Below are 24998 nucleotides of genomic sequence, written 5' to 3'. Positions count from 1 at the left end.
TGCGATACGTGAGACTAATTCTGTTCAGGACTCATACCAGCTCAGGCCGCTTAGGGGATTATTGTGAGATCGTGTCCGCAAGATCTGAAGAGGAATGAATAGCAAAGGAGTAATATATAGCGGTTGGGTACTCCGCCGAGGGAAGTCGTTGAGTTGTGATAGAAAGATCTCTTTTTCGTCTCCCATCTAGCTGAATTATCCAACAAGGTCTTTATGAACGCGCAGGTTTCCTTCTATATATCCCATCAATGGTATAATCCTTCTGCGGCCCATTGACCGTATACCCAAGCCTCCACTCCTTGAGATTAACAGCATTGAAACAGAACTCATACTTGACATCGTAGAAGTCATCGATGCAGAGATGGTCCGACTTGGCCTGCCATCCCTTCTCACCGCTGTAGTCTCCGTGCTCGTGGCCCTCGGGTACGAGGAACTCGATCTCGTGGAAGAGGTAGTCCGCCCTCATCTGCTCTTCTTCCCGCTGCGGGTCGTTCCGCGCGAACTTGTCCCCGGTGCGCGCGAACCACACGCTCAGCTTGTCGGTCTTCTCGTCGTACCGCCAGATGTACCTCCTCGTGGCGCGGAAGGTCATCCCGTTGGTGGCGGTAAAGTTGCCCTCTTCGATGTATAGGTACTCCAAGCCCGGGTCGTCGTCATCTTGATCATCATGGTCGGCCGACTCACCATTGGCAGTCCCATTGACCGCGCACCTATTCCCATCCGCGGTGCCCTGCCGGAGGAGGAACCGCGCCGTCCCGCTCCAGTGGCCACTGGGGTGCGATGGCAACTTGGACACCAGGTCGCGCTCGAGCTGCCACTCGCCCAGCAGAGACCTGAAGACGGCCCTGGCGACGAACTTGCCCCGGGCTAGCCCCGCGACGGCCGTCTCATGCGTCTGCCGCAGGCTCCTGTCCAACTCCACGTGCTGCGCAGCCGTCAGGCCCTTGGACGCGTACCGCGCCGGCGTGAGGATATCCATCGGCAGGCCTGTCTGCGGGAGCGGCGGCGTCTCTCCCACAGTCATGAAGATGCCCAGGTCAAGCGCTGAGGCAAACTCCTGCATGAGGAAGGCGTAGTCACCCATTGGGAACTGCGACACGCGGGCGTCGGTGCGGAGGGCTGTGAATCGCGGGATGGACGTGTCATTAGCTAGGGCGTGCTGCATCGAGGGGCTGAGATGCCCGCCTGGTTGCTGCTGCTGCGCCCATAGCTCGGTCAGGAAGCGAGCCTGCATCTCCATTACGCCCCAGTATGGGCTGCGGTAGAAGCCGACGAAGCCCAAGTTCGGGACGTCGGGGTGGTGGGTGCCGTGAAACGCGAGGAGGACCGTGTTATCGAGGTTGGAGGGATCGACCGCCAGGGTCCGTTGAATTTCGGTTGGGAGGAAGGCGAGTGAAGGGGCTGCTTCAAAACCTGTCGCAAGGACGATGGCGGCAATGTCGGTGACGCTCGTGGTCTCGGTGTGCGAGGAGGATGAAGAAACAGTGGCAGTATTCCCGGAAATGGAAGATAACTTGCCTTGCGAAAGCTCAATCAACCCCGTGCGGACGAAGTCCATGTACCAGTCGCTGACGGTGAGGTAGGGCGGGTTATCGATGTCTTGGTCGGTGGGGGCGAGGAGCGGCGAGAACTCAGACTGATTGGTGCCTAGCACGCTCTTGTAGATACCATTGACTATCTGAGCTGCTTCCACGCTGATATGGCCCTGAGAGTTGGTGAGTGGCTGCGGTCGGTTGGCCAGATTGTAGGATGGGAGGTCGAGGGGCAGGAACGGTGCGGCAGGGCTGGCGGCGACAGGTGAAGTAAATAACGGAAACACCCATGTCGGCCGTTGGATGATGTGGTGTATCTTGTATTTCTCTGCCCCCGGTAGCTGTTTCGAACCTGGGGAGTTGGCGGCAGAGGAAAGATGCGAGCCAATGGTGCCAGCAATTTCCACACCCGACATCTGCCCACCAACAACGAGTATCTTGCCTCCGTCCCCAGTCGCGTTCGGTAGCAGGGTCTCGAGGTCGCGATACTGGCTGCTGTGCACCACTGGGATCCCATGCGCCTCTCTTAGCCCTGAGACTTCGGGTGTAGCTGGCTTCCCGAAGAAGCCAGAGGCGATGAGCAGGTAGTCGTACTCGCCCTCATCCACAACACCGTTCTCTGACCTTGCAGTCACCCGCCACCTCCTACCAGACTGCTCATCGAGAGGCAGTGTCGTCTCCACCTTCCAACCAAGCCTCAAGCGAAACCTGTCCTCCTCAAAGGCGCAGTACCTCCTCAGATACTTCTGCAGGTACCTCCCAACCTGCCAGGCCCTCGGAAGCTGCGGCGCATTGCTGTCCCATGCCAAGTCGCTGAACTGCACAGTGTTCTGGCTCTGGTTGAGGACCATGAGAGGGTGCACGAGACCCGCGCCATCTGTCTTCTCGACGGGCCAGAGGCCGCCGATCCGGGGCTGGGCATCGTACACGGTGACGGAGAAGCCGGGGCCCGAGCCGGAGGCGTGGTGGAGAAGCGTCTTGGCGGCTACGAGACCCGAGGGTCCGGCGCCGACGATGCAGACGGTTTTGGGCGCCATGAGATGGATGTAGCAGCGAGAGACCGGGATGATACACTCCAGAAGTGGGCCTGTGAGCCAGGACCGCGAGGATGCTTGACCAGGTGACTCTGAGGCTGGCGATGGGGGCTCAACGACGGCTCGGGCAGGCAAAGTTCCTCGAATCCGTCAACGCAAGGTCATAGCCGGAGCAACATGCTAGGAAGTGCCTAAATACCGTCGGTGTATAGGAGACAACACGGAATTCCCGGCGTGGGATCTCACGTAAGGTCCCTAGCGCAGTGCAATGCTGGAAGGAGAGACGACGACTGAGGTCGGAATGTGAAGTTCGAAAGACTGACGACAGCTGACGATTACATAAGCAGAGTTGACTCATTCATGTCTCTTTCCACCAGGAGACCCTCCCCGAACTCAACCACATGCCAGCATCGCAGTCATTGTGCCTGATCTGATGCCCACTGCCTTCAATGGCTCTTTTTAGAACACCCCAAGCATAGATATGTATGCCAATGATTCTGGTTTGCACGTGCCTCAAGGCTCGAGTGCCTCACCCCCTGAACTCTGCGTCAACGCTTGCATCGGGAGCGGTTCGAAAAGCGACATCTTCCTTCGTGCATAGAGGAATAGCCTTTTCCCGGACTGTATTCAGCTATCAAGACATCCCTAAGGGCTTTGGATGCCCTTATGACCCCATGTAATGACCATTTGTCCCGGAGTCAACTACAAGACTTTCTCCGACCTGCGGACTCCCCTGCTACGGGAGACATGTCAGGCTGGGTGTCTGAGACACAGATCACAATGTCTCGATGACGGCTGGTTCAGTTGACAAATAGCTGACCACGAAGATCTGCCACGCCGACTGTCTTCGGACTGCCTGACAATATCGACCATTTCGAATTTCCATAGACGAAATGGCTCCCATCAGTCCTCGATGCCTCCCGTCGGAGCTGCTGCTGCGGGACCCATGTTAGCCTCCATCCTTCGATGACAAATTGCGAGGTGGTACAAGAGATGCGCCATCACATACGGGCTTGAGACAGCAGACAACTCACTGGGGAGACCGAATTCTCGGAGGCTGCTGCTGCACCTCATACCTGCATGCCACCCTCGCTGCCAGGCCATAACGGCGCAGACCGCCGAACAACTTGACGTTGTCGCCCGAGAGTAAAAGAAAATGGAGAGAACCTCGGTCAAGTCACCTCGATATTGCAGGCAAAACGATTGGCTTGCCTTTCATCCCGAATCCTTGCATCCTGTTTCTGCACGCAGGATGCCGTGTATCTCATGCGAAGGAGCCTCCGCCTTAGGAAGGTCCCTAAGTGGCCAGCCGGAAGCTCTCGAGTCTGACAACCACGTGCTTCCCGCAGCACCGCCCAACCCGGGTTTGAGGTTCGCTGGCCATGCTTCCGCGAAGCAGCCAGTGAAGGCGAGCAGCCGGCCCCATCATAGCCGGGCTTCTGGCCACGGCATATGCCTGCATTAGGACAGGTCTTGGATTACGAGCCGCTCCAGACATTCCTCCAAGATCCTAGCTCGAGAACCTGGGCGTTTGATGCCCGGGGAAGCATCGAAGCCATAGGGTTTTGCTTTAGATGGGAGTAGATGCGGCTTTTAAATGTAGTGAAGACAGCAAAAGAGCTTACTTTAGGATGCGACCGTCCAGATGCCGTCCCAGAACACAACAGCAACTACAGCGCCACTGACAGCAAACCCCACGAGCAAACATCGCGAACAAACATCAGATGCAGCCGCGTGATTCCTCAAGGGTTGATATGCTGCCCCAAGACCGGTGAGGCGGCGCCATGGAGGCTTCGTTCCGTCCCATTACCGTGGCGCCGAGCATCCGCAGTATGGAAAATTCGCGCAGGCTCTACGGGGAGCTGCAGCAAGCCCATGCCTCCTATGTCGTACACGGAGCCGGGTACTTGCTTCGTCGGGGGGTCCTGAGGTTCCAAAGCCGCCAGCGGGCGAGCGAGCGATCTTGCCAGTTCATCTCTTGACCCGTTGTCTCCAACGGAAGGTTCACCTTTTCCCGTAGTCTACCTAGACCGGCGCGCCTGATAATGTGCTGCCGCCGGCGATGCAACGCAGTGGCGCCGTTATCGTCGGTCGTGGGTTGAGACCCTCGGCCATGAGGACTGACAACGAGGTCAGCAGGCTTCGGAGGCCCCCATTCGAGGCTTTGAAGCTGAACTGAACTGCCGCGAATGCGGTCAGCCATGAAGGGGTATCGTTACAATCTGCAGAATATCCGGAACATCCGCCGAGTTTGCCCGCAGTCCACCGTTCAAGAACTCGTTGTTCTACAAGCTGAAAGGCCCCAGCTTCAGCCTAGAATAGTACAGCATCAGGCTGGCTGACACAAACCAGCACCTGATGGCCTGTCGTTGACCAACCACGCTCAGCACCTCACAACGTAGCGCGGACCTAGAGCAGAGCCGAGCCACGTGTTGCCGGTGCTGGATCCCGCTGTCACAACTGCAGTCCTGCCTCTGGATGATGACCTTCGACTACGCCGTACCGCTTGCCGATAGCCGTTGTTTGTGTTTGGTGAACAGACACAGCACCTGTGACAGCGTAATCGCTTGGGCCCTGGTTGCGAGTGCGCCCGCTCATCAGCCGAGACTTATGGTTGTTTTAAGCTTCCCGTAGCCCGAAGGCCATGACTTTCGAAGAGCTTGAGCGCCGCCTAGCTTCTGGTATTGCTCGGGGCGGGCTTGGACGAAAAGCTTCAACCGAGAAGGCCAGCCGGCGCGGCGCGGCGTGCGGGGAACTTCACTGCATGACTACCGCATGCCAGCCAGTTTTGCTGCTCATGCCAAGACACGGACCTGGCCCACGACGGTTTCGACTCCTAAACGACAAGTGACTGGGGCGGACTGTTTGGCAAATGGCCGGTTGACATCTTCGGTTCTTCGATGATTGTTCTTCCCCATCTGGGCGCGGTTGGACCTGCACGTCCTCTCGGCCCGGACAATGACAGACCGAGCATGGTGGTGACAGGCCAGCACTGCTCTGAAGCCGCGAGGATGCGAGCGTGCAACTCCAGCAACCAGGGCATGCTGAGTAAATCCCGCTCAGTTGTGGCGGTGACGGAGGAGAGCACAGGACAATGTCAATCAGCGTCGTCACACCCCACTGATGGCACTGTGCGACGGTTGGATCTCAGACAGGCGGTGGTCGTGTTCGGTCGTGTTCAGCGGTATTGAGATCCCAGGGCCAAGAAAGGGTTCGGCCATCGAGGGATGCTACGGTGGGCGGGTCCTCGGCTGTAGGCGTTCCTACACTTTGCCCGTGTTTGATGTCGAAAATAAAAGGAAGGCAGGATATCCTGTCTCTTCACGCCACAGATCGGAGCAGGTGACGGTCATGAGGAGGTCGGCGTCATCTCGCTGCGAGGTCTCAGATCTTGTTGCCATTCTTGCTGCCACGCTGCAAGAAAGATTGCCATGCTGCCGGATGGTTTGCCTGGCACAGGTGGCCCATGTGGTGGTGGTCGAGTGGTTAAGTGGTTGGGATACGGTATGACGGATGACCCGCATTGGGCGGGTGCCAGTGATTGGGAGGCCTGGTCGCTTCCCAGCAGCCGGGACCATGTATGCGTGGGCATCTCAGACAGTAATCTAGGGAAGGAACACTGGCACAGGTACAGGTACAGGTACAAATACACGCACAAATACGGGCACGAGCACAGGGACAGGCTGCCTTTCCCAGAAGGCTCGACCATGGCAGCTCGTGGCCATTGGAGGGGAACAACACGATACCCAAGACATGCCATCCAAACCATTTCCTAGAAACTCAAATAATCGTGCGATATCGGCAAATAATGCAGCATGGAGATAGAAACACAGAGAAAGATGCAGGGACAGGACATGAGGTGCCCAATCGAGGTAGAAGGCCGATGCTGCGTCCCGCAATCCCTTTGCCTTTGTCTTTTCACGCGTTGCCAGCACCCGCGCGTCACATTCCGATGCGCCGAGGGTCTTGAGGTGGTGGGGCAAGCTGCATGACGTGCGATATCCAGCAGCCGTGGCAGTTGTTGTCAGTAGACCACCTAACAACAACGCTATCTTGGAGGATTCGGGGCAGCCAGCAGGTCGATGATGCCAAGCATAAAGAGGGAGGAAAACCAGGTCATTCGAATCAAATCGAACCCAATCCGAGGTGCCCCAATGCTCTCCCCACCGTCCCACACTCAGGCGCTAAATCCACCTCCGCATCTGGGCACTCTGGCGGGTCTGGGGCAGGTCAAGGGTGTCCCCAGGTTTTGCATGGTTTGCAAGGTTGCTGCTGCTACCTACAGTAAGTACGATAGACTCTTCTGCCTGTCTGTTGTCTGTTATTGCATCGAATAAGAGAGCCCCACATGATGAATCCAGGCACTTGACCACTCCCGCGATTGCTGTGTCTGCTGTACCCTCTCGAGGATTCGAGTAAAACCGGATAGCTTCAGGTAGACAACTGCAGCCCTGTCTCGAGTACCTTTGTACCTCGGTACCACTCTACACAAAATCGTACTCTCCTCTCTGCCGCTAGACGTACCTGCCATTCTAGCCGTCAGATCTGAGCTTCCAAATTGGTGCCCAGATCCTGCCGGCAGTGTTGTGGCCCTCCTGCCGTTTTCAAGATTAAACTACCACCTCCTTCCCCGCCGTTGCAAGCTAGGTACAAGGTGCAAGGTGCAAGGGTCACCTCATCATCCTGTCCCCTTCCCCCCCCCCACACCCACTCACACTCTCTCCCCCAACCGAACCACCAGCAGGAATGACTGACCGACCGGCGGGACTGACTGCGACTCTGATCTCTTCGCAGCCCGTTTATCGCTCTTGACTGCTCCCTCCAATCAATACACCGATGATCCACCCACACACTCTTTTTTCTTTCTCCATCTCGCCGAGCCCAGGTACTTCCACACACTCTCTTTCCCACCTCTGCGCTACCTACCACATGCGAGCACAATTTGTCACCACCAAAGCCTGCCCCTCTGGCGTTCATGCTGACGGCAAGATCCCTTCTTTTGAAATATAGCCCCTCATCCCCAAACCTTTCCATATCGTCATACAATCCATCTACCCAAATACCCAGAACATACACAAAAAAGAGTACTGCACACGTCCTTAGGGTAAGCAGACACGTCTCTACGCAGATACCATCACGATCACACCGAGGCGTGAATCCCATCCCGTCCACTGTCTATTTCCCAGCGTTTCCTCTTGTGCCTGCTGGGATACTTATCTCCTCAATCCGTCCCCCTCGTGGTTCTCATCGGGCTTCTAGCCAGTCTTCTCCACACCCGACTGTCTGGGCAGCTCTGCTTCTGCAACACCTCTTTCGCCAATCACCGACCCCAGTCATCCCGGTCCATTCGCCCGTCCGTCATCATTTACTCCCCTCACTGACTTCCGTGAAATCCAAGGTCCACTCTTCCCTTTCTTCTCGAGCCTTTCTTTGAAGGGTGACGGTCAGCTCGGAAAGTATTCATACGCAAGCTGGACTAAAGTTTGGAAAGGTAACTTGCCTGTCACACACTCTCCAAAAATCACCAGTCTCCTCGCCTGAGCTGTCACTACCTTCTGCGGCCGGCACTACAAGATCTTTGCACACCGATATGAGGGTACTATCCCGAGAGCTATCTGCTGCCCATTTCCTTTTCCTCCAAGATGTGATTCCAAGCGCCGTTACAGAGGTTTATGCTAACGGGTCCCAGCCTCCACTTACTCTGATCTGGCTTGAGAGACTACACGAATCTACCAACTTTTCGTCCTGTTTCTTGATGTGAACATCAGACAAGATGGTCATCAACAGCAACACGGTCAATCTGTCCGACAATGACACGGAGAAGGCCACAGAGTTGCAGCAGAACTATGTCGGCACTCTGCGGGACCTACCACCTGACCCCGATGCTCACCTGCCCGAGTCGGAGCGAGCCCTCATCGACAGGAAACTTGTTTGGAAGCTTGACCTGGTCATGATTCCGTGGCTGAGTCTGCTGTACCTGTTGGCATTCCTTGATCGCACAAATATTGGAAATGCCAAGATCGCTGGCCTGAGCGAAGACCTGCACATGAATACTCAGCAGTACAACGACACTTTGACAATCTTCTTTATCTCTTACGCATTGTTCGAGCCGCTTACCAACATCCTTCTGAAGCGTCTGCGGCCATCCATCTTCATCCCCATCATCATGTATGTCATCTAACCCCACGTTCGGAGCGCAGCCTGTCTGCTGGAGCTTGTGCTAACGCATGGTTAGGGTTCTGTGGGGCGCGTGCATGGTTGGTATGGGGTTTGTCCACAACTGGTCTGGGCTCATGGCTGCCCGGTGGTTTCTGGGTCTCGCAGAGGCGGGTTTATTCCCCGGTATCAACTACTACCTTTCCTGCTGGTACAAGAGGTCTGAGTTCGGTGTACGAGCTGTTAGTGTTCACCCTATATACTTCTGATCCCACGAGACTTCAGGCTGACATATCATACAGGCCATCTTCTTCTCGGCTGCCGCGCTCTCAGGGTCCTTCGGCGGTCTCCTCGCTGCTGCCATTGAGAACATGGCGGGCGTGGGAGGCAAGCCTGGCTGGGCATGGATCTTCATTCTCGAAGGCCTGGCAACAGTTATCATCGGCGTGGTCTCATTCTGGCTGGTCCACGACTTCCCTGACGAGGCCAGGTTCCTTTCCGACGAAGATCGAGTCCGGGTCGTTCGCCGTCTGAAGCTCGATCAGCAATCATCAGCTGAGCATGAGGACTTCTCGATGCAATACTTCTGGCAGGCCTTGAAGGATTGGAAGATGTGGCTCGGCATGGCGATATATATGGGCTGCGACATGCCGCTCTACGCATTCAGTTTATTCTTGCCCACGATTATTAAGAATGCGGGAGTGGCAGCTCCAAACGATGTTGTCAAGCAACAGCTGTACAGCGTTGCGCCCTATGCCACCGCCGCTGTCTTGACCGTCATCATTGGCTTTGTTGCTGATCGCACAAAGGCCCGTGGACTTTGCAACATCTGCGTCTCGGTCGTGGGCATCGCCGGTTTCTCTATTCTCATCGGGTCTAAAGATGCCTGGGTGCAATACGCGGGAACATTCCTTGGGGCAGCGGGCATCTATCCCTGCATCGCCAATACCATCACTTGGATGGCGAACAACACAGAAGGCGTCTACAAGCGCGGTGTGGTTCTCGGCTTCGTCATCGGCTGGGGAAACCTCAACGGCGTGGTGTCTTCCAATATCTACTTCAGTAGCCCCCGATATTTCCAGGGTCATGGCGTTGTCCTTGCCTACATGATCCTGTTTCTGTTTGGAGGCTCCGTCCTGATGACCTTGGGTCTTCGGAGAGAGAACAAGAAGCGCCGCAACGGAGATCGCGATGGATGGGCCGCCAATAAGACGGAACATGAACTGGAGAAGATGGGCGACACTCGACCTGACTTTTTCTACACGATATAAAGTTATATCACGAAGCCGCAATCGAGATCCTGCGGCGGGACTCGCGTGAGAAATTTGGACGGCAATTTTGGATCGTTTGCGATTTCCTGCGATGCGTGCTCCGAGAACTGCTTGTTGCAGTGGTCGGACGCTGCCGAGGTCTGCTTTCTCCCACAATAGATGGGATCCCCAAAGCTAGGCGTTGACGGCGTCCTCTCGTCTATAAAACCAGCTCTCTTTACTGCGCTATTCATGGTCCGTGGAGTCTCACCACGCCATTGGACACTGTCACCATCGAAAAGGCTCGATTTCTTGCACATGATTCCCCAAATCGCGCGATTGGTTTTGTTATGGACGAGATATATTTTGGAAGGAGGGAAATGTACATAGATGCAGCAGTCTCTCCAATGAAGGATCTCTAGAGGAGGTACCTGAAAGCTGACTTCCTCGTTACTGGTGACCGTCAGGATCTGTGATTACATGTAAATCAATCAGATCCTGGGACCCAGCTGCGTTATTTCTAGGGGGGCCAGAACGGCTGCATGAACGCATTTCAGTGATGTGATTGTCTCGGGGAATAAAGGCAACTGATACAAGGCGAACTGTCTCGGGAAGGCAGCCCTCCCACCCCCATTTCGTGGGTAGCGATAGGCAGGCTACCCGAAACAGTCGTCTGTCAGTCACTCGGGTCGGTCAGTCAGGTGATGGGAGGTGTGTAGGACAGGCCGGGAAAAAACTGCACATGGCAGGTCTGACAACATGTTCAACGGCAGCATGGAAGGGCGAGGAGGGGGTTGGTGGGGTGGGTGATGGATGGTGGCACCGCGCGACCTGACGTGATGCGGCGCGACACCCGAGCTGCCCCGCTCGCTCGTTAAGGGTCCGTGTTTGGGAGCTGTTGCTTGTAGGTATGGTCTTCGTACAGGTGTTTTATTTTGGTGTAGAGTGTCCGTCCCTTGGGACTACCTATATACCGTCGTTGCAGTCCCTGTGGATAATGGCTGCTGTGGGACGACGGTGAGCTGTGGGATTCGGGACACACAGAAGTGGTCTACTGGATGCCCGTAGCTAGAAACTGTTGCACATCCACCCATCTCTGCTTGACAAGATCCAGTGCCGCCTACTTGTACGTGACTGCGCTCCAGCTCGTGGGGATTACAACCGTCGACATGCTGATCGATCGCACCCATTGTCACACATTCGACCCGATCGAGACCTTTTTGAGGACTAACATGTTTGATCTCAGCCTGCCAGGAAGGCAAAAAGCAGGAGGAGCTGAGCAGTCCAGGCTCACTCGAGCCGATCTGCCGCGTGCCGGCAGCTTGCCCCGGCCCTAATTGCCGAGAGCCACCCGCCTGTCCGATCCCAACCCCCACTGTAATTAGTCTAGCCAGTAGCCACTGGAAAAGTACCGAGGCCCGCGTCGAGAAACGCATGCGAGACTCGAGATACGCGAGATCCACAGCCCGACGTCATGTCACCCGTTCGATGAACTGCGCCGTCGCAAAAAAGAAAAAAAAAAAAAGATAGAAAGAAAAAGGGCCAGGAGCCGCGTGTGGTACCGGATGTGTGAGACACTGCACCTTTGACAGCGCTCACCGTGCACTTCTTTTATCTCCGAGCACTACCGAGTGAGACAATCCCTCAGTAAACATGGCACAGCAGCAGCAGCAACAACAACATGGCGGTACGGACATCGGCGCCGCCGACAACGACTTCCTCCCGGTCCTGACGCCCGAGACCACACAGGAGCCCGCGGCCCAGGACACTACCACATCTACCACGAGGCCGGGGGACGCTCATCACGCTCCAAAACCGGTACAGGGCAGCACGCGGGTGGCCGAAGCGGATGCGGACGCGGACAAGATCTCGGCCGGGTTCTCGGCCGGCAGCCTGGCGCAGACAATCGGCCTGCCTGCGCCGCGGCTCGTGCGTGAGTTCCGCATGCAGGCGCGCCTTGAGGGCAAAGTAGCGCTGGGGCGGAGTTGTTGGGGTGAGAGGAATTGGATTGGGATATGCGGCGGGGAGTGGAGCGCTACTTGGGGGAAGGGCACGGTGGTGGTGAGTGTCTTTTTTCGTTGTTTGTCTGGGGTTCAGACTTTGCATCTTTGCTTTTGGTTTCTCTACGTCTTCTTTTCCTTTTAGGCAAGCTGGTGGTCAACTTCTACCACATGTATCCACCCCAGACGGGGACCCTGTAGCTGACGATGCTTCCAACCCCAGCCCGGCGGCCAGGACGCCCAGCTCCTGACGGAGAACAAGTCCACCTTTGTGGACACGCGATACCTCCTCGCCACGGCCGACGCCGAGCCCGCACACATCATGGTGCGCACCGAGGGGTGGAGGACCGGCCCGCCTGAGGTGCTAACGCGGCTGCTCGACCCGGTCGAGGGCGACAAGGTGTCGCCGGATGAGTACCGCTTCCGGATTTTCATTCGCCTCGAGACGGGTGACGAGAGATATCGGTGGGTCAATGAGGGCATGTGGATTGGGAGTGGTGTGCGCAGGGGCCTGGAAGGTGAGTGCTGCTTCTATTGATGGTTTCCGATCACTCAGCTGGAGACCGGTCGAGGCAAGACCTTGGTCACACTGTGACTGACATTGCGTGCAGTGATTTACGATGGCTACCGGCTTCTTTGAAAACCAGTGCCTTTCGGGGCATTTATGTAACGCCGCAGTGCTTTCGATTAGCTCGAGTTAGTATGCAGTTCGTCAGAGACGGAGATCATGCTAGTCACATTCGAGGCTGTTCCCATTGAGGCCCGAGATGCACTCGCGGCATTGTGGGTGAACAAGCTGTTCGAGTGGTTCGTCTTTCTAGCAAGCTCAGAATGGCTTTGCGGGCAACAATTGCATTGTGCACTCACCTTTGTGCCCTTCCTTTGTCACAGCAACACTCAGCCCCAAAGCTTCACGCATTCATTGTTCCACAATCGCCCTCGCCAATCTTGGAAATCGAAAAGCTATTTATTAGAAGCTTTCAGGTAATCTCGAGTTGCCATCGACTAGAGCACAGAACTCAACATCAATCACCTACCATAACTACAAACATGACAAGCCCTGAAGGAAAGCCAAATATGGAGTCCGTAGGATATACTCCTTCAACTCTGGAGATGGTCGCTAGGCGGACCGACCCAGATATCGAGATATTCACCTATCAGACATCCTGGCCTCAAACCTTCACTGAAGTCGCGGCTCGCATGCAGTCTGCCCTGGGGCATTCAGCCCTCAAACTGGAGCACGTGGGGTCAACATCGGTGCCCGATCTCGCTGCGAAACCTATCATCGACATCCTTCTGGAAGTGGACGATCCCTCGGACGAGGGTGCATACGTTCCGCAACTAGAGGATCTCGGATTCACCCTACACTTCCGCCAGCCAAAGTGGCACGGTCACCGTTTTCTCGCCCTCGCCCTCGACGAGCACGACGCCGAGATCAACGTCCATGTCCACAGGGCTGGCTGCCAGATCGCCGCCCAGTTCCTGACGTTCCGGGACTTTCTGCGTGACAATTCATGGGCGAGGGACGAGTATGCCGAGGCCAAGAGGAAGGCTGCTGAGACGTCCAACGAGGAGAAGGGGGGCCGCTTGCAGTATCAGAGGCAGAAGGCTGCTGTGCTTGACCGGCTCAAGGCCAGGGCCCTGGAGGAAAGCCCCTCGCCCCCTTGTACTGATTGTCGTGTGGGGTAAGCTGTAATTACAACATATATGTCAGATTGTGGTCAGGAACTTGTCATCCATCAATATTCTATTATTTTAGGGCAACAAATCAAACACTGTGTACTCGCAAAGATCAACGTGCCTGTGACTAAATCAACTTATGAAACAAACTAATCCGTTATAAGATACTCCTTGTTGAGGAAAGTGATGCCGATGCTTGTTTTGATTATTTTCCCAATTCCAGTCCTTCCATAGCGGACCTGTATATATGCTGCTCTTTTCTCTTTGCTCTGTTGCCACTCGGATGACCCGCCCCGGGTTGTAACAGCAAGTAGTAACAGAACCCCCTATTGAACCTAGCTATCAAAGCTTACAGGAAGTGTCTTCATACATAGCCACGCTGTCACCATCACGAGCATTTGCAGTGCCGATGCTAAGACCTATTTAAGTGTTATGATATGATCTGTCTTGACTGAGCATATAAGAAATGTTCAAACTCCTGCGTAGATTTGGCTGGCTTTTGACCTCCTTCATGACATGTACAGGAATTCTGAAGCCCATGACCACATCATCACCTCTTTGTAGTCGAAAGTTGGAAGTGACTTGGAGACAAGAAGTCATGACGACCATACCTCAGCATGATGACAGCCTATCATATGGAGGGGGTGCTTTCCCGTGAATAAATTTAAAAATTAGGGGTCAAGATGCAAAAGGCGAATAGCCAGACAACTAGCAATTCACAAATTTCCGGCGACAAACAGATACCCGGATCTAATTTCTTCCATACCTAGGGAGTTGTGTCTGACAATCTTCGATCGGAATGTGGGCCACTCGCTGCTCAGGCCACCCACCCACGGCCAGACCTCCCACGACCAGATCAATCAACACCTGAATCAGAACCTCTCCGACACTGTCTACAAGCCCGGACCACTGCAAACGAGCAATTATGCGAGATTAACATGGATCTCAATCAAACAATTGAGGACGACCAGAATGGTATGTACACACCTACAGCCCCTGAGCTTGAAAAGAAGTCTGATATTTCCTCGCAACTTAGTCGTCGACTGCGTCGTCTGTGGCGACCCCGCCGACGAGATACCGCCCTGTTCCCACGGCTACTGCTGGGACTGCCTCATCCAACTCATACGCCACGGCTGCCGGGACGGCGAGCGCTGGCCCCCGCGGTGCTGCATCTGGGAGGTGAATGTGGACAGCCCCGAGATCCGAGAGAACCTCCCCGCAGACGTACTCCAGCTAGTCGCAGAGAGCAAGACGTACTATTCCACCAAGGGCAAGCTCTTCTGCTGCAACAGCCAGTGCCGCGAATACATTCCCCCGGGCGAAGTGGACGAGTTCACGCACATAGGCTTCTGCAGGACCTGCTGGGGCGGCACCTGCGCCGTCTGCCGGCGACACCCACACATTGGAAATTGCAGGAAGGACTTCCAGCAGAAGTCGATGGAGAAATACCTGATCTACATGGGCTGGAAGAGATGCGAGCAGTGTGGGAGAATCGTCGAGAGAGCCGCGGGCTGCAACCACATAGTGTCAGTATCGAATACCCCAGAAGACCAGCCCCCGCCTGAAAAGGAGAAAATCTCGCTAACACAACTTTTGCATCAGGTGCACCTGCGGAGAAGGGTTCTGCTACGTCTGCGGCGAGCACTGGCGCCACTGCGACTGCCCCCAGTTCGGCAGCTACATACTCACAGACGAGTTAGAAGACGCGACGAACGCGTGGTTCCAGGTCCCACAGGTGCCGCGCTGCTACGGCAAGGAGTTTCTATCCAACACCTGTCTCCCCCAGACTTTCTTCTGCGCCAAGTGCGGACACCGGTGCGGCAAGTCTGAGGAGTCCTCGTACCAGTGCCAGGACTGCGGGAGGCACCTGTGCAGGAGCTGCGTGACCCAGTGCGTCGACGACGGCCGGTACCACAACCCAGACTGGAACGCGAAGCCGGCGAAGGGGGCTGAGGTCTTCACCATCGAGGGGAGCGCGGAGGCGCCTAGTACCCGGGTGTCTATGGCACTGCCCCAACTGGGAAGGGATTGAAATACTCGTTGCCGACTGCGGCTGCGTGAGATTCTTAAGCGTCAGGAAGTCTCCGCAAGGAAGCAAACAAGAGGAGGAGGCGCTTCCACTCAGTTGCAAGCCGCCATCATGCTTGACGTCTTCATGCCTATCGTCCCGTATGACGCCGCCTCTTTCAACTGGAGATGGAATGAAAGAAAAACAAGTGACTCTTCCGCCCGCATTCTTCAGGATGGATAAGAGAATAATGGAGTACATACTCGGACGAAAAGCTTGAGGACGGGAGACTTGAGAAGCTACCAGAGACGTAGCAGCCTGATGTTCAGCCTGTCGGGTACCGAGTGAGGAACTTTTGGACTTTAGAGTAATGCATAATACAAGCAATGAATTGATGGCCCTACATCAAAGACTAGGTGTTTGTGGCTTCGACAAAAGAGCATCTTGGAATAAATCTTCTTGGCGCATATAGCTCTGCCCTGACATGCCAGCTATGCATCTTTCAGCTATCACGGAGCCTTCAACAACCCCTCATAGCGAACTGACCAGCTGCCATCCTTGGGAAACCCAGGGGCGTCTCCTTCCGAGCCCTGCCAGCCGGCAGCCATATAAGCCACTGTGCAACTTGTCAGCTAGGGTTGTTAAAGAATTTAAGGGGTTTCCGCAGTCCGTACCAGCATGAAGAAAGAACGCATTCCCGTCGAGAAATGGGGGTGGCGTGCCACCTGCGACCCCAAAGTCAGCATAAAGCATTCGATCCCTATCGAGAGCACTGCCGCGTCAGCAGCCAGAGCCTTGAACAGGTAGAACTCACCGTTGCCACCTCTCTCCGCAAACCCAGCGTCATCAAACACCCAGTAGTCGAAAGCCGTCAGGTATCCCACCGCCCGCTGCGGCTCGCCCAGCCTCGCAGCATTGATAGCCAGCACCGGCCGCCCCCACCCGAAGACCTTCTCGTCCACCCCTCCCCACACCTCGTGGACCTTATCGGCGGTCCTCTTAGCGACCTCCTCGTCCACGCTCGGCGTCCCGGTGCTCGGCAGGATCCCGCGCAGCATGCTCAGGCTCCGCGGGTCCGAGTTGAGCTCCGCGTCGCCCCACCAGCTGCTGTTGAGGCCCTCGTAGGGCGTGTACAGGCCGTCGTCGGCGGTCGGCAGGGGCGCGAGGTTGGAGGCGACGGTGGTCCAGTGGTCCGGGACCGGGGCGCCCAGGCGTTGCTTCCATGTCCGTGCCTGGTTGAGGCCGTATTGCCAATAGGCGAGCTCGTAGGCGAGGTTGCGTGTTTCGAGGGGCGGGGTGTTTTCCGTGACGCCGTAAGATCTGGGGCGTGTCAGCTGCTGCTGGTAGGGTATGACCGATGAGGGAAAGGGGAGACGCCTGTGGGGGTGCCTTACGGCGGGCCGAGGTCGTAATAGCCCGAGGACCGGTTGTACCAGGCATACGAGGCCATGTAGTCTGCCGATGCGGTTAAGACGGCGTCCCAGCGCTTGAGGGTTTCCTCGGAGGGGTCTGCTATGTAGGCGAGCTCCGCTAGGTACATAGGATGGGGCTGTGTGGGATTGTTGTCAGCCTCCACATGCTCGGTGTAGATTCGTCAAGGCCAGGCATGCTCACCTGCTGCCACAGCAGAAGGGCGTTGATTGCGCCAGGAGAGCTGTGTCCCGTGACAAGTTCGGTCATCTTCGGCCACCTTTCGCGGAGCCAGTCAGTAAAACGGCCAAATGATGCATGTAAGCTCTAAAGCTGCGGTGACCTGCTCAAAGCTTACCTGGCGCCTCCCCAACCCATATTCTTCGCCCTAGCCAGAGACGACGGAAGCAACGTCTCATACAAGGCCGGAAAGATATCGTCGAAATACTTTTTCCGGCCCCAAGTGACCCAGTGGGCGTTGTGCAGGACCACGACTTCCATGTGGAACTTGCCGCTGCGATTCGCCCAGTAACGTGTCAGTGAAGATCCATGACCTGCGTCTCAGGGCCTGCTTAATGGCAACACTTACTACCACCCATTGTTCATCAACCCAGACTCCTGCGGGGACTGTCCGTCCGCAGCGCTGTTGACGCGGACATGGTACTGCGACTGCACAATTCTGCGCTGGAGCTCGGTCGCTTTTGGATTAGTCGACCCGGTGAGATCGACGAAACCGCCCTCTTCCCAGTAGTCATTCCATGCCAATGGATTCCGTTCCTGTATGGTGGATGGCAGGTCCGGTGTGATCCTGTCGGGTGCGAAGTTCACTGTGAATGACATGGTAGAAGAACCCGAGCTGTTCGAAGTGGTTGGATGAGAAAGCGTGTAACGATGTGCTGTGATTGTGGATGAGTTCTGAGCTTCGTTCCTAGAAAGGTTCAAGGGAGTATCTGTGGGCCATCGCAGGTTGACGAAGTAGCTCGTCTCTTGCATCTCATGGTGAATGTGAGCTGTGCCGTCTTCCTCGGTTTGGACAAGTGCTGTTGAATGATTCAGTGGGAAGTCATAGCTTCCTACGAATACCTCGTACTTGTATTTTGTCGTGTGGATCGGAGGGTAAGGAAAGTCAAGCTCAACCTCCAAGTCTCCTGAGGATAAGAGGGGCGACTCGACCTGAAAAACCACACTATCTGACTTGAAATCACCTTGGGTGGTGACTTTGACGGCGCTTCCATCTACACGAAATGACGATGTGATGAGCCCGTTCCATAGGTCCAGCTCCTGAGATGGCTCGAAGATCAGCGATGCTGAGAGACTAGCACCCTTGTATTTGAGTCCGATGCGGCCAAGGTTGATGCGATTGGGGTTAGCAATCAACCACTGCGAGACCAGCGGAAGGTTTGAGTCAGGATAGTCGTAGGAGACATTTCGACCGTGTGTCTCGATAGGTCGGCCGTGGTAGTCACTCAGTTTCTCGCTGCAGTCATCTCAGCTATGATCAGTGGTTGGAATGAAAGAGTCCACGACTTACCCATTGCTTGGCAGTGAGTCGTTGTGCCAGCCCCAACTCGATAGAGTGTTGAAAGGCAAGAAACTCTAGTATTCAGCTCGTCAGTCCATGTATCTTGTAGACTGGGAGGCACAGTTTCGAAGACGCACCTGCATTCCCGTGTTGTCCACATTGAATGCGAAGTTCCCATTTCCTACTTGCAGAGGAGTCGAAGTATTTTCTATTAGAGTGGTCCGTACAACGTTGAACTGAGAGAGAATTCCTTGTCTGTCTCTGGGGTCAGTGGTCTCACCTTCACAATGAAGGAGTGGGCGGATGTAATACCTGTCAATCAAAGCAGAGACTGCCACGGGCAGCACCGCCGCCGTCCAAATAATCATTCTGTTCCAATCCCAATGGCATTTACTCAGTGTAAAGACTGGCCGGGAAACCACTGCTTGAAGGATCCATTGCTTGAGCCGTCACTCACTGGGCTGAACGGTTCTACCTGTCTCCGCATTCATTCTGTTTTGATAGTAATAATTGTGCGTGTTGATCCTGCCGAGTTGAATGTACCCCGGATGCCAAGCCGGTTGTTTTCCGAACGAGGCTCGTTCATGACGGCGCAAACGCGGCAAGATGACCCGAAGCCGAGAATTGCGTTGGTGAGTTTTGCCTCCAATTCCGGGGCAGGGCCAGGAGATTTGGAGTGGATTTGGCAATGCCCCACAGTCGAGAAGGATTGGTCAGATACCACCTGGGCACTCACAGTCCATTCCCAACAGAAATGCCATGCATGGTCTTGGGGTCTCTAGACGCGGCCCGTAAACTTGGTTTTGGAATCGAGTCCCTTACATTCTATCCACCCTGTCATTGAGTGGGTTCTAAACCTCTGTTCACAGCTCAAAGTTAACGTCGAGGACAAGACGTAACATTCATATTCTACTTAGCTCGCCCAGATGCTCACATGTGCATACCAGGGACGGATGACTGGCAATGGTATTGTATACAATATTGGTTTCCAAGCCGCGGCCTGGACTGGATGATTGCTTGCTTTGAGCACGCGGGCCAGAAGCGCCGACTTGTCTTGAACATTGAGAATATCCGGGCGTATTGCCGCTCACCGAGAGCGCCTCTCCAACAGGTTGCATCACCACGTGTGGAATGTCGACTCTGGCCGGCCATTCAGGAAGCGCTTAGCATCAACGCCACTGCCCACCAGTCTGTGAGTGATTTTTGTTTCCACCACACCATATGGCACAAGACGGGTGACGGGCCGACCCTGCATGGAACGCCCCAAAAAGTCATCACTCCACAATTGGGACAACATCATCTTCAAGTTGGAGGTAAGAAGTCGCCGCCTCCAAAATGATGAGTCGCCTTGCGAGCAAAGAAACAAATGGCAGAGGTCATCGACCGAGTGCTCAAAAATGAACATATCTGTCCATTGAAGTCGAAGCGCTTTTAACGCATAGAATCTGAACGTTCAAACATGGTGTAATTGTTGTAACATGCATGCACGTCGTGCTGTAAACCAGGTTTCGGGCTTGGAAACAAAGGCGTTAATTGATGCTGGATCAGAGTGTCCTTTCAATCGTGTCACTAATTCTGCCAAGCTTCTGACCACTATATTTGCAAGCCTCTTCATACCCAATGATGATGGAGTGTGGGTGCAGTAGCTCTTGCCAACTTCACTGAGACAAGATGGCGTGCAACCCTTCCAATGGCTTCAAAGCAAACAGCCATTTTGGGAACCCGTGTGTAATCTGTCTAAAAGCGGCACAGTTGCACCAGTCACTCCAACCTCGTGGGGGCCGTCTTTCTCTGTCAGCCTAATCCTGAATCCTTTAGCACCCCAACAGTGGCTTGACGAGAGGGCTGTGGTTGGTGTCGGCGGTATTCTCAGGAAGGCCTCGGGACCTGCTCACATGCACGTCACCCCCTTGCCCAACTGTCGCCCTGTCTGACACGTTTGGCAGTACTGGCGTGAGCACTGGCGTGTGCCGCGCCCGGACATGCATTTTGCCTTATCGGCCGCACTTTCCAAATTTGTCTGTTTATCTCAGCCGTCCACCGTCTCACTGGCCCTGCGCCTCATCAGTGAATAATAGGCAGCACCATCCAGTCACTCGCCGTCAAGTACATAAACTTGCCACGTGCTGTATTGCCCATTCATTCCGACTGCGATCGTCCCTTGATCGACAACACCAACCTCTAAAGGACAACAGGAAGCATCTTTGTGGCTTCCCCAAGATCAGCACCTCTCCGAGTCTGTTATCCACGCAAAGCGTCACACCACCCAGATCTTACCTACTACAGAATGGGTTCGCCTGCTTTCCTCGGATTCCAGCCCAGATCTCTGGGTCTCAAACTCGGGGCAAGGCGACCAACACGTCGTCTTATCTACGGCCTACTGTTTGTCCTCGCCGTCCTCTCCTACCTCTGCTACGCCCACCCGCAGGCGTTCAAGGATCACATCGGTTGGAGGATCAAAGAAGCGCATCTCTATGCCTTGCAATACACACGGTACAACTTCAAGCCAACTGTTTTCGAGCAACAATGTTTTGATGGCACAGCGGCCCGCATCAACTCGCACAACCTCACTGACACGATACCAGAGACTATCCACTTCATTTGGATTGGGAACAGTGAGATCTCTTTCAAACTGTACCTTGCAATCCGTGCTGCCCTCGTCTCAACTGGGGTCACTTCTGCACACCTGCACCACGATACACCTCTTAACGGCGACAACGGCTGGCTGCGCCTGCTGAAGCCGAATCTGACGCTCATCCATTTCGACCGCCCTGACTATCTCACAGAGGTAGCTGCCTACCATCCTGAGACATGGTCTGTGACGCACCAGACGGACGCCGTGAGTAGCTCCCAGATACACTTTGGACGTCCTTGAGAAATAGACATCTCCCGACGGCGGCTTGTGCTTTGAAGGGCTTAATGGGCAGTTTGGACACTGGGTCCTGGCCCTACCCATATTCGAATGAGATTTCTTGCTCGCCGCTTGGATTACTGACTTCTGATATTGCAGATGAGGCTCCATGTCCTGCACGCTCAAGGCGGCATCTACCTGGACTCCGACGCATACATTCTCCGGCCACTAAACCACCTCTTTGAAGGAGCTCGCGATGTGTACATGGGCCTCGAGGGCGGAAACAGGTGGGGGCTCTGCAATGGAGTGATCATGGCCAAGGCTGGGGCTCCTTTCCTTGCGCGGTGGCTCGACGAATACGCCAGCTTCGACGACAGCCGGTGGAGCGACCACTCAGTCTATCTCCCAAAGACGCTTGCTACGAAGCACCCCGATGAAATCTGCACTCTCAGCCCAAGTGCGTTCTTCTGGCCAATGTGGACAAAAGGCTCGTTGGATTGGATGCACGAGTCGTTGAACAAGGAGGAAGCGGCAGCAGTCGAATCGCAAATTGCGAAGAATGGAGGGTCTCTGTTCGAGGACCAGCTGATCTACCACGCCTGGGCTCATCCGGGAGCAAAGCACCTGGGAAGACTGACGCCAGACATTATTCGAGATAAGGACACTCGGTTCAACCTCCTGATGAGAAGATTCCTGGAATAAATCCACTCCTGCCTGCCTCCGGTCAGGTGGAGGCAATACCTAAATAGCACTATTGCATTATTTTCTTGGCCCTAAGCATACATGATGCTCTATCAAGGTGACAAAGGAATTGACATTTCCTTTGAATACACTGTATTCTTTGGAGGACTATGAGAGCAGCCCCAGATACCCCAGTTGCTTGCAATTGGTCCTGGTAGCACACTACAAGCTGTCCAGAGTGCAGCTATCTATGTATACACGATATGTATCTGGGCGATTCGCTCTTGCTGGTCACAACTGAATGCTCACAAAAGGCAGACGACGAAGGCACTCAAGCAGGGCCAGACGTACTCTTACCAATCCGGCAGGCAGCAAGCAAACTCCAGAATACTTCACTGCCTGTGAATGCAGCCATTGACATGCGATGAGGAATTAGCGCTTCGCGCACGAGCCACCTGCCCTTTGGCAGTAAATAAACAGCAAAAGCTGCCCCTCGAAGGACAATTCGACCTGCCCAACCGACACGACAACAACAAGTCGAGAGCGGCTTGTTCCAGCGCGAAGCCCACGCGCCTCTCCACGGTGATACTCAACCAGTATCTATTCGTCAGTCTTTCAAGAGACCTGCACGCCAAAGGTAGGTTCTGCACATCCCATCAGCCCTGCTGCCCGTGATGTTACATCAGCCTTGTCGCGTGTAGCCTGACGAGTTTCTGACCGCGTTCAGCCAGAATGGTTCCACCCAAGAACTTCAACAAGGACGACGATCTGCCATCCGATGGAAGGGATGACGAGACCGACCCCATGCCCACCGGTACCCAGAAGGTGCAGGTGACCACGATGCCTCCTGCCGACGCCTTCCTTTCTCTCATCCCCGAGACTGCTGGAGGAGGCAATGCAAGCGTAAGCACAATTCCTTTACCATTCACAGCTCATCGTCTGTCATGACTTGAGATCTTCCAAAATATGCTACCTCAAATTTTGTAAGACGCCACGTGTATACTGACCCACACCAGCAGTCCGGTGCCAGCTCGACCCAGCCGCACCGGACCAAGCGGCCGAATCTTGAGATGCACGTGGTCGACCTTCGTGTCATGAAGGTCTGCCGGGACTTGGATGCTGGTAACGCTGTTGTAAGCCGCGATGAGGTTGAGAGCGAGACGATCGAGTTCGAGTCACTCCTCAAATACTTCCTCATCAGCACCATGGCACTGACAGGATTCATCGCCACGACCCCTGCCTTGGCCGGGCGAGCCTTCAGTCCAGTCTGAGGTGAAGATGGTGGAGGCTATGTCGACTTTCCTCAAGGAGTGGCTGGGCGATATGCCCGACCCCAGTGGCGGCACGGCCGAGGAGCAGGCTCGTCGTGAAGAGGTTCGCAAGCGCTACTACAAGAGGATCGAGGAGATCAAGAAGCGACTCGTCACCAGGCGAAACCAGCCGGGATGGTGGATCTGACCAGTGAGGTTCTTCTGGACCCAGCCAGGCGCAGCTGCTTGGAGGAAACCACATCGGGTAACTACTGAGGTTGAGAATTAGAGCTCACTTTCTGTGGGAGAGACGTCACAGGTCACACATGCACATAGATAGAGCTGGGTGAGCAGCAGATAAATCCATCAATGTGCATTCTAAGAAACTAGCGCTTCGTGCACGAGCCACCTGCCTTTTGAGAGTAAATCAAATAGCAAAAGCTGCCCCTCGACCTTGAATTGCCAATTTGGTGTTTCTTGCTGACACGACAACAAGCCGAAATCAGCCTGCTCATGTGCCAAGCCCAGGCGATCCTTCACACGAGACTTCCTTGATATCATTGATCCAAGACTCTGAAAGATCTCTGTATCAAGAGGTAGGCCCCGAAAACCCCGTTACCCTTGTCATCAACCATGTCGTGTCAGCCTCGTGGTGTTTACTCTAGACAAGATTTGGCTGACCACGTTCAGTCAAAATGGACACTCCCAAGATCTCCATCGAGAAGGTTCAGGGCGAGAACGCGCCTGCTACTACAGGCGAGGACAAGATCAACACTCAGCAGCTCAACGCGATGCCTGCTGGAGACTCATTCCTCAAGCTCGTCCCCGAGGTTGCTGGAGGCAACATGAGCGTAAGCACAAATGATTCCCCCGTTCTACAGTTCCCCATTTGTTGTGTTCTGGCACTACATGCCCCATAACAGGCGACTGACATACTCCCATCAGACCAGTGCCAACCCAACCGACCCTGTCCTTGAGCTTCGCATCCAGCGCGCCGGTGCCAGCTGCGACGAGCTGGACGACGAGGCGCTGGAGCTCATGGAGATCCTGCGGGACTACATCTTCAAGACCAGCGAGGTGACCGGCATCCTCGCCGGCCACCCCGAGATCATCGCACCCTTCCAGTACGACCTCAGCATGTTGGACGCGACCTCGAGTTTCCTCGCCAGCATGCTGGGCCCCAGCACCTACGGCAGCGTCCGCCCGACCGAGGACCAGGCCCGGCGCCGCACCGAGATCCGCAACCGCTGCTACAGGACGATCAAGCAGATGCGCCGCATCCCTGGCGAGCAGCAGGAGGTCGATTACGCTGGCCAGGGAGGTTATGAGTCCATCCAGGTGGCGCAGGGCCCGCAAGCCAGGCCGTGTCCGAGCATTGAGACTCGCAGCGTCGATTCCTTGGCCCACAGCTTCTCACGTATTCTGAAGTTCCAGCTTGATGGCACCGACCAGGAGGACACTGGTACCCAGGAGGAGCAGGATCAGCAGGATCAGCGGGAGGCTGGTGGCTCCGAGCAGGGAGGTTCTCGCTCCAGCCAGAGCAACCTCTTCGACGAGGTTGACTAAGGGAGAGAATGGGAGGAGACTTTCGGTGAGAGACATGTCACAGGTCACACATCTAAAT

The 24998-nt window shown here is 55.2% G+C and overlaps 9 protein-coding genes across 9 annotated transcripts; 7 read left to right on the top strand and 2 right to left on the bottom strand.

Moving 5' to 3' along the window:
* Positions 1–211: 211 nt before the first annotated feature.
* INS49_007861 (uncharacterized protein) lies at positions 212–2569 on the bottom strand (the record flags this gene model as incomplete). Its single annotated transcript, XM_043168607.1, has 1 exon — positions 212–2569. One exon carries the CDS (start codon positions 2567–2569, stop codon positions 212–214), a length of 2358 nt encoding a protein of 785 aa, XP_043026287.1.
* Positions 2570–8339: 5770 nt separating this feature from the next.
* Positions 8340–9993, top strand: INS49_007860 (uncharacterized protein; the record flags this gene model as incomplete). Its single annotated transcript, XM_043168606.1, has 3 exons — positions 8340–8734; positions 8802–8964; positions 9025–9993. 3 exons carry the CDS (start codon positions 8340–8342, stop codon positions 9991–9993), a joined length of 1527 nt encoding a protein of 508 aa, XP_043026286.1.
* Positions 9994–11625: 1632 nt separating this feature from the next.
* INS49_007859 (uncharacterized protein) lies at positions 11626–12612 on the top strand (the record flags this gene model as incomplete). The annotated part of the gene is made up of 3 exons (XM_043168605.1): positions 11626–11901; positions 12196–12490; positions 12584–12612. 3 exons carry the CDS (start codon positions 11626–11628, stop codon positions 12610–12612), a joined length of 600 nt encoding a protein of 199 aa, XP_043026285.1.
* Positions 12613–13022: 410 nt separating this feature from the next.
* INS49_007858 (uncharacterized protein) lies at positions 13023–13661 on the top strand (the record flags this gene model as incomplete). The annotated part of the gene is made up of 1 exon (XM_043168604.1): positions 13023–13661. One exon carries the CDS (start codon positions 13023–13025, stop codon positions 13659–13661), a length of 639 nt encoding a protein of 212 aa, XP_043026284.1.
* A 929-nt stretch (positions 13662–14590) lies between these two features.
* INS49_007857 (uncharacterized protein) lies at positions 14591–15684 on the top strand (the record flags this gene model as incomplete). Its single annotated transcript, XM_043168603.1, has 3 exons — positions 14591–14627; positions 14689–15178; positions 15255–15684. The coding sequence occupies 3 exons, from the start codon at positions 14591–14593 to the stop codon at positions 15682–15684; spliced, it is 957 nt and encodes a 318-aa protein (XP_043026283.1).
* A 485-nt stretch (positions 15685–16169) lies between these two features.
* On the bottom strand, positions 16170–18960 carry INS49_007856 (uncharacterized protein; the record flags this gene model as incomplete). Its single annotated transcript, XM_043168602.1, has 10 exons — positions 16170–16276; positions 16335–16385; positions 16475–16980; positions 17055–17209; positions 17275–17314; positions 17492–17584; positions 17660–18547; positions 18602–18666; positions 18730–18847; positions 18905–18960. The coding sequence occupies 10 exons, from the start codon at positions 18958–18960 to the stop codon at positions 16170–16172; spliced, it is 2079 nt and encodes a 692-aa protein (XP_043026282.1).
* Positions 18961–20879: 1919 nt separating this feature from the next.
* Positions 20880–22145, top strand: INS49_007855 (uncharacterized protein; the record flags this gene model as incomplete). Its single annotated transcript, XM_043168601.1, has 2 exons — positions 20880–21431; positions 21603–22145. The coding sequence occupies 2 exons, from the start codon at positions 20880–20882 to the stop codon at positions 22143–22145; spliced, it is 1095 nt and encodes a 364-aa protein (XP_043026281.1).
* Positions 22146–22856: 711 nt separating this feature from the next.
* INS49_007854 (uncharacterized protein) lies at positions 22857–23582 on the top strand (the record flags this gene model as incomplete). The annotated part of the gene is made up of 3 exons (XM_043168600.1): positions 22857–23027; positions 23144–23257; positions 23343–23582. 3 exons carry the CDS (start codon positions 22857–22859, stop codon positions 23580–23582), a joined length of 525 nt encoding a protein of 174 aa, XP_043026280.1.
* A 487-nt stretch (positions 23583–24069) lies between these two features.
* INS49_007853 (uncharacterized protein) lies at positions 24070–24940 on the top strand (the record flags this gene model as incomplete). Its single annotated transcript, XM_043168599.1, has 2 exons — positions 24070–24225; positions 24320–24940. The coding sequence occupies 2 exons, from the start codon at positions 24070–24072 to the stop codon at positions 24938–24940; spliced, it is 777 nt and encodes a 258-aa protein (XP_043026279.1).
* Between the last annotated feature and the right edge of the window lie 58 nt (positions 24941–24998).

Source organism: Diaporthe citri (assembly GCF_014595645.1).
Source record: "Diaporthe citri strain NFHF-8-4 chromosome Unknown scaffold_3, whole genome shotgun sequence".
NCBI classification, from domain to species: domain Eukaryota; kingdom Fungi; phylum Ascomycota; class Sordariomycetes; order Diaporthales; family Diaporthaceae; genus Diaporthe; species Diaporthe citri.
Note: the sequence above shows the minus strand (reverse complement) of the source record. Positions and strands in the feature narration are given on the sequence as shown.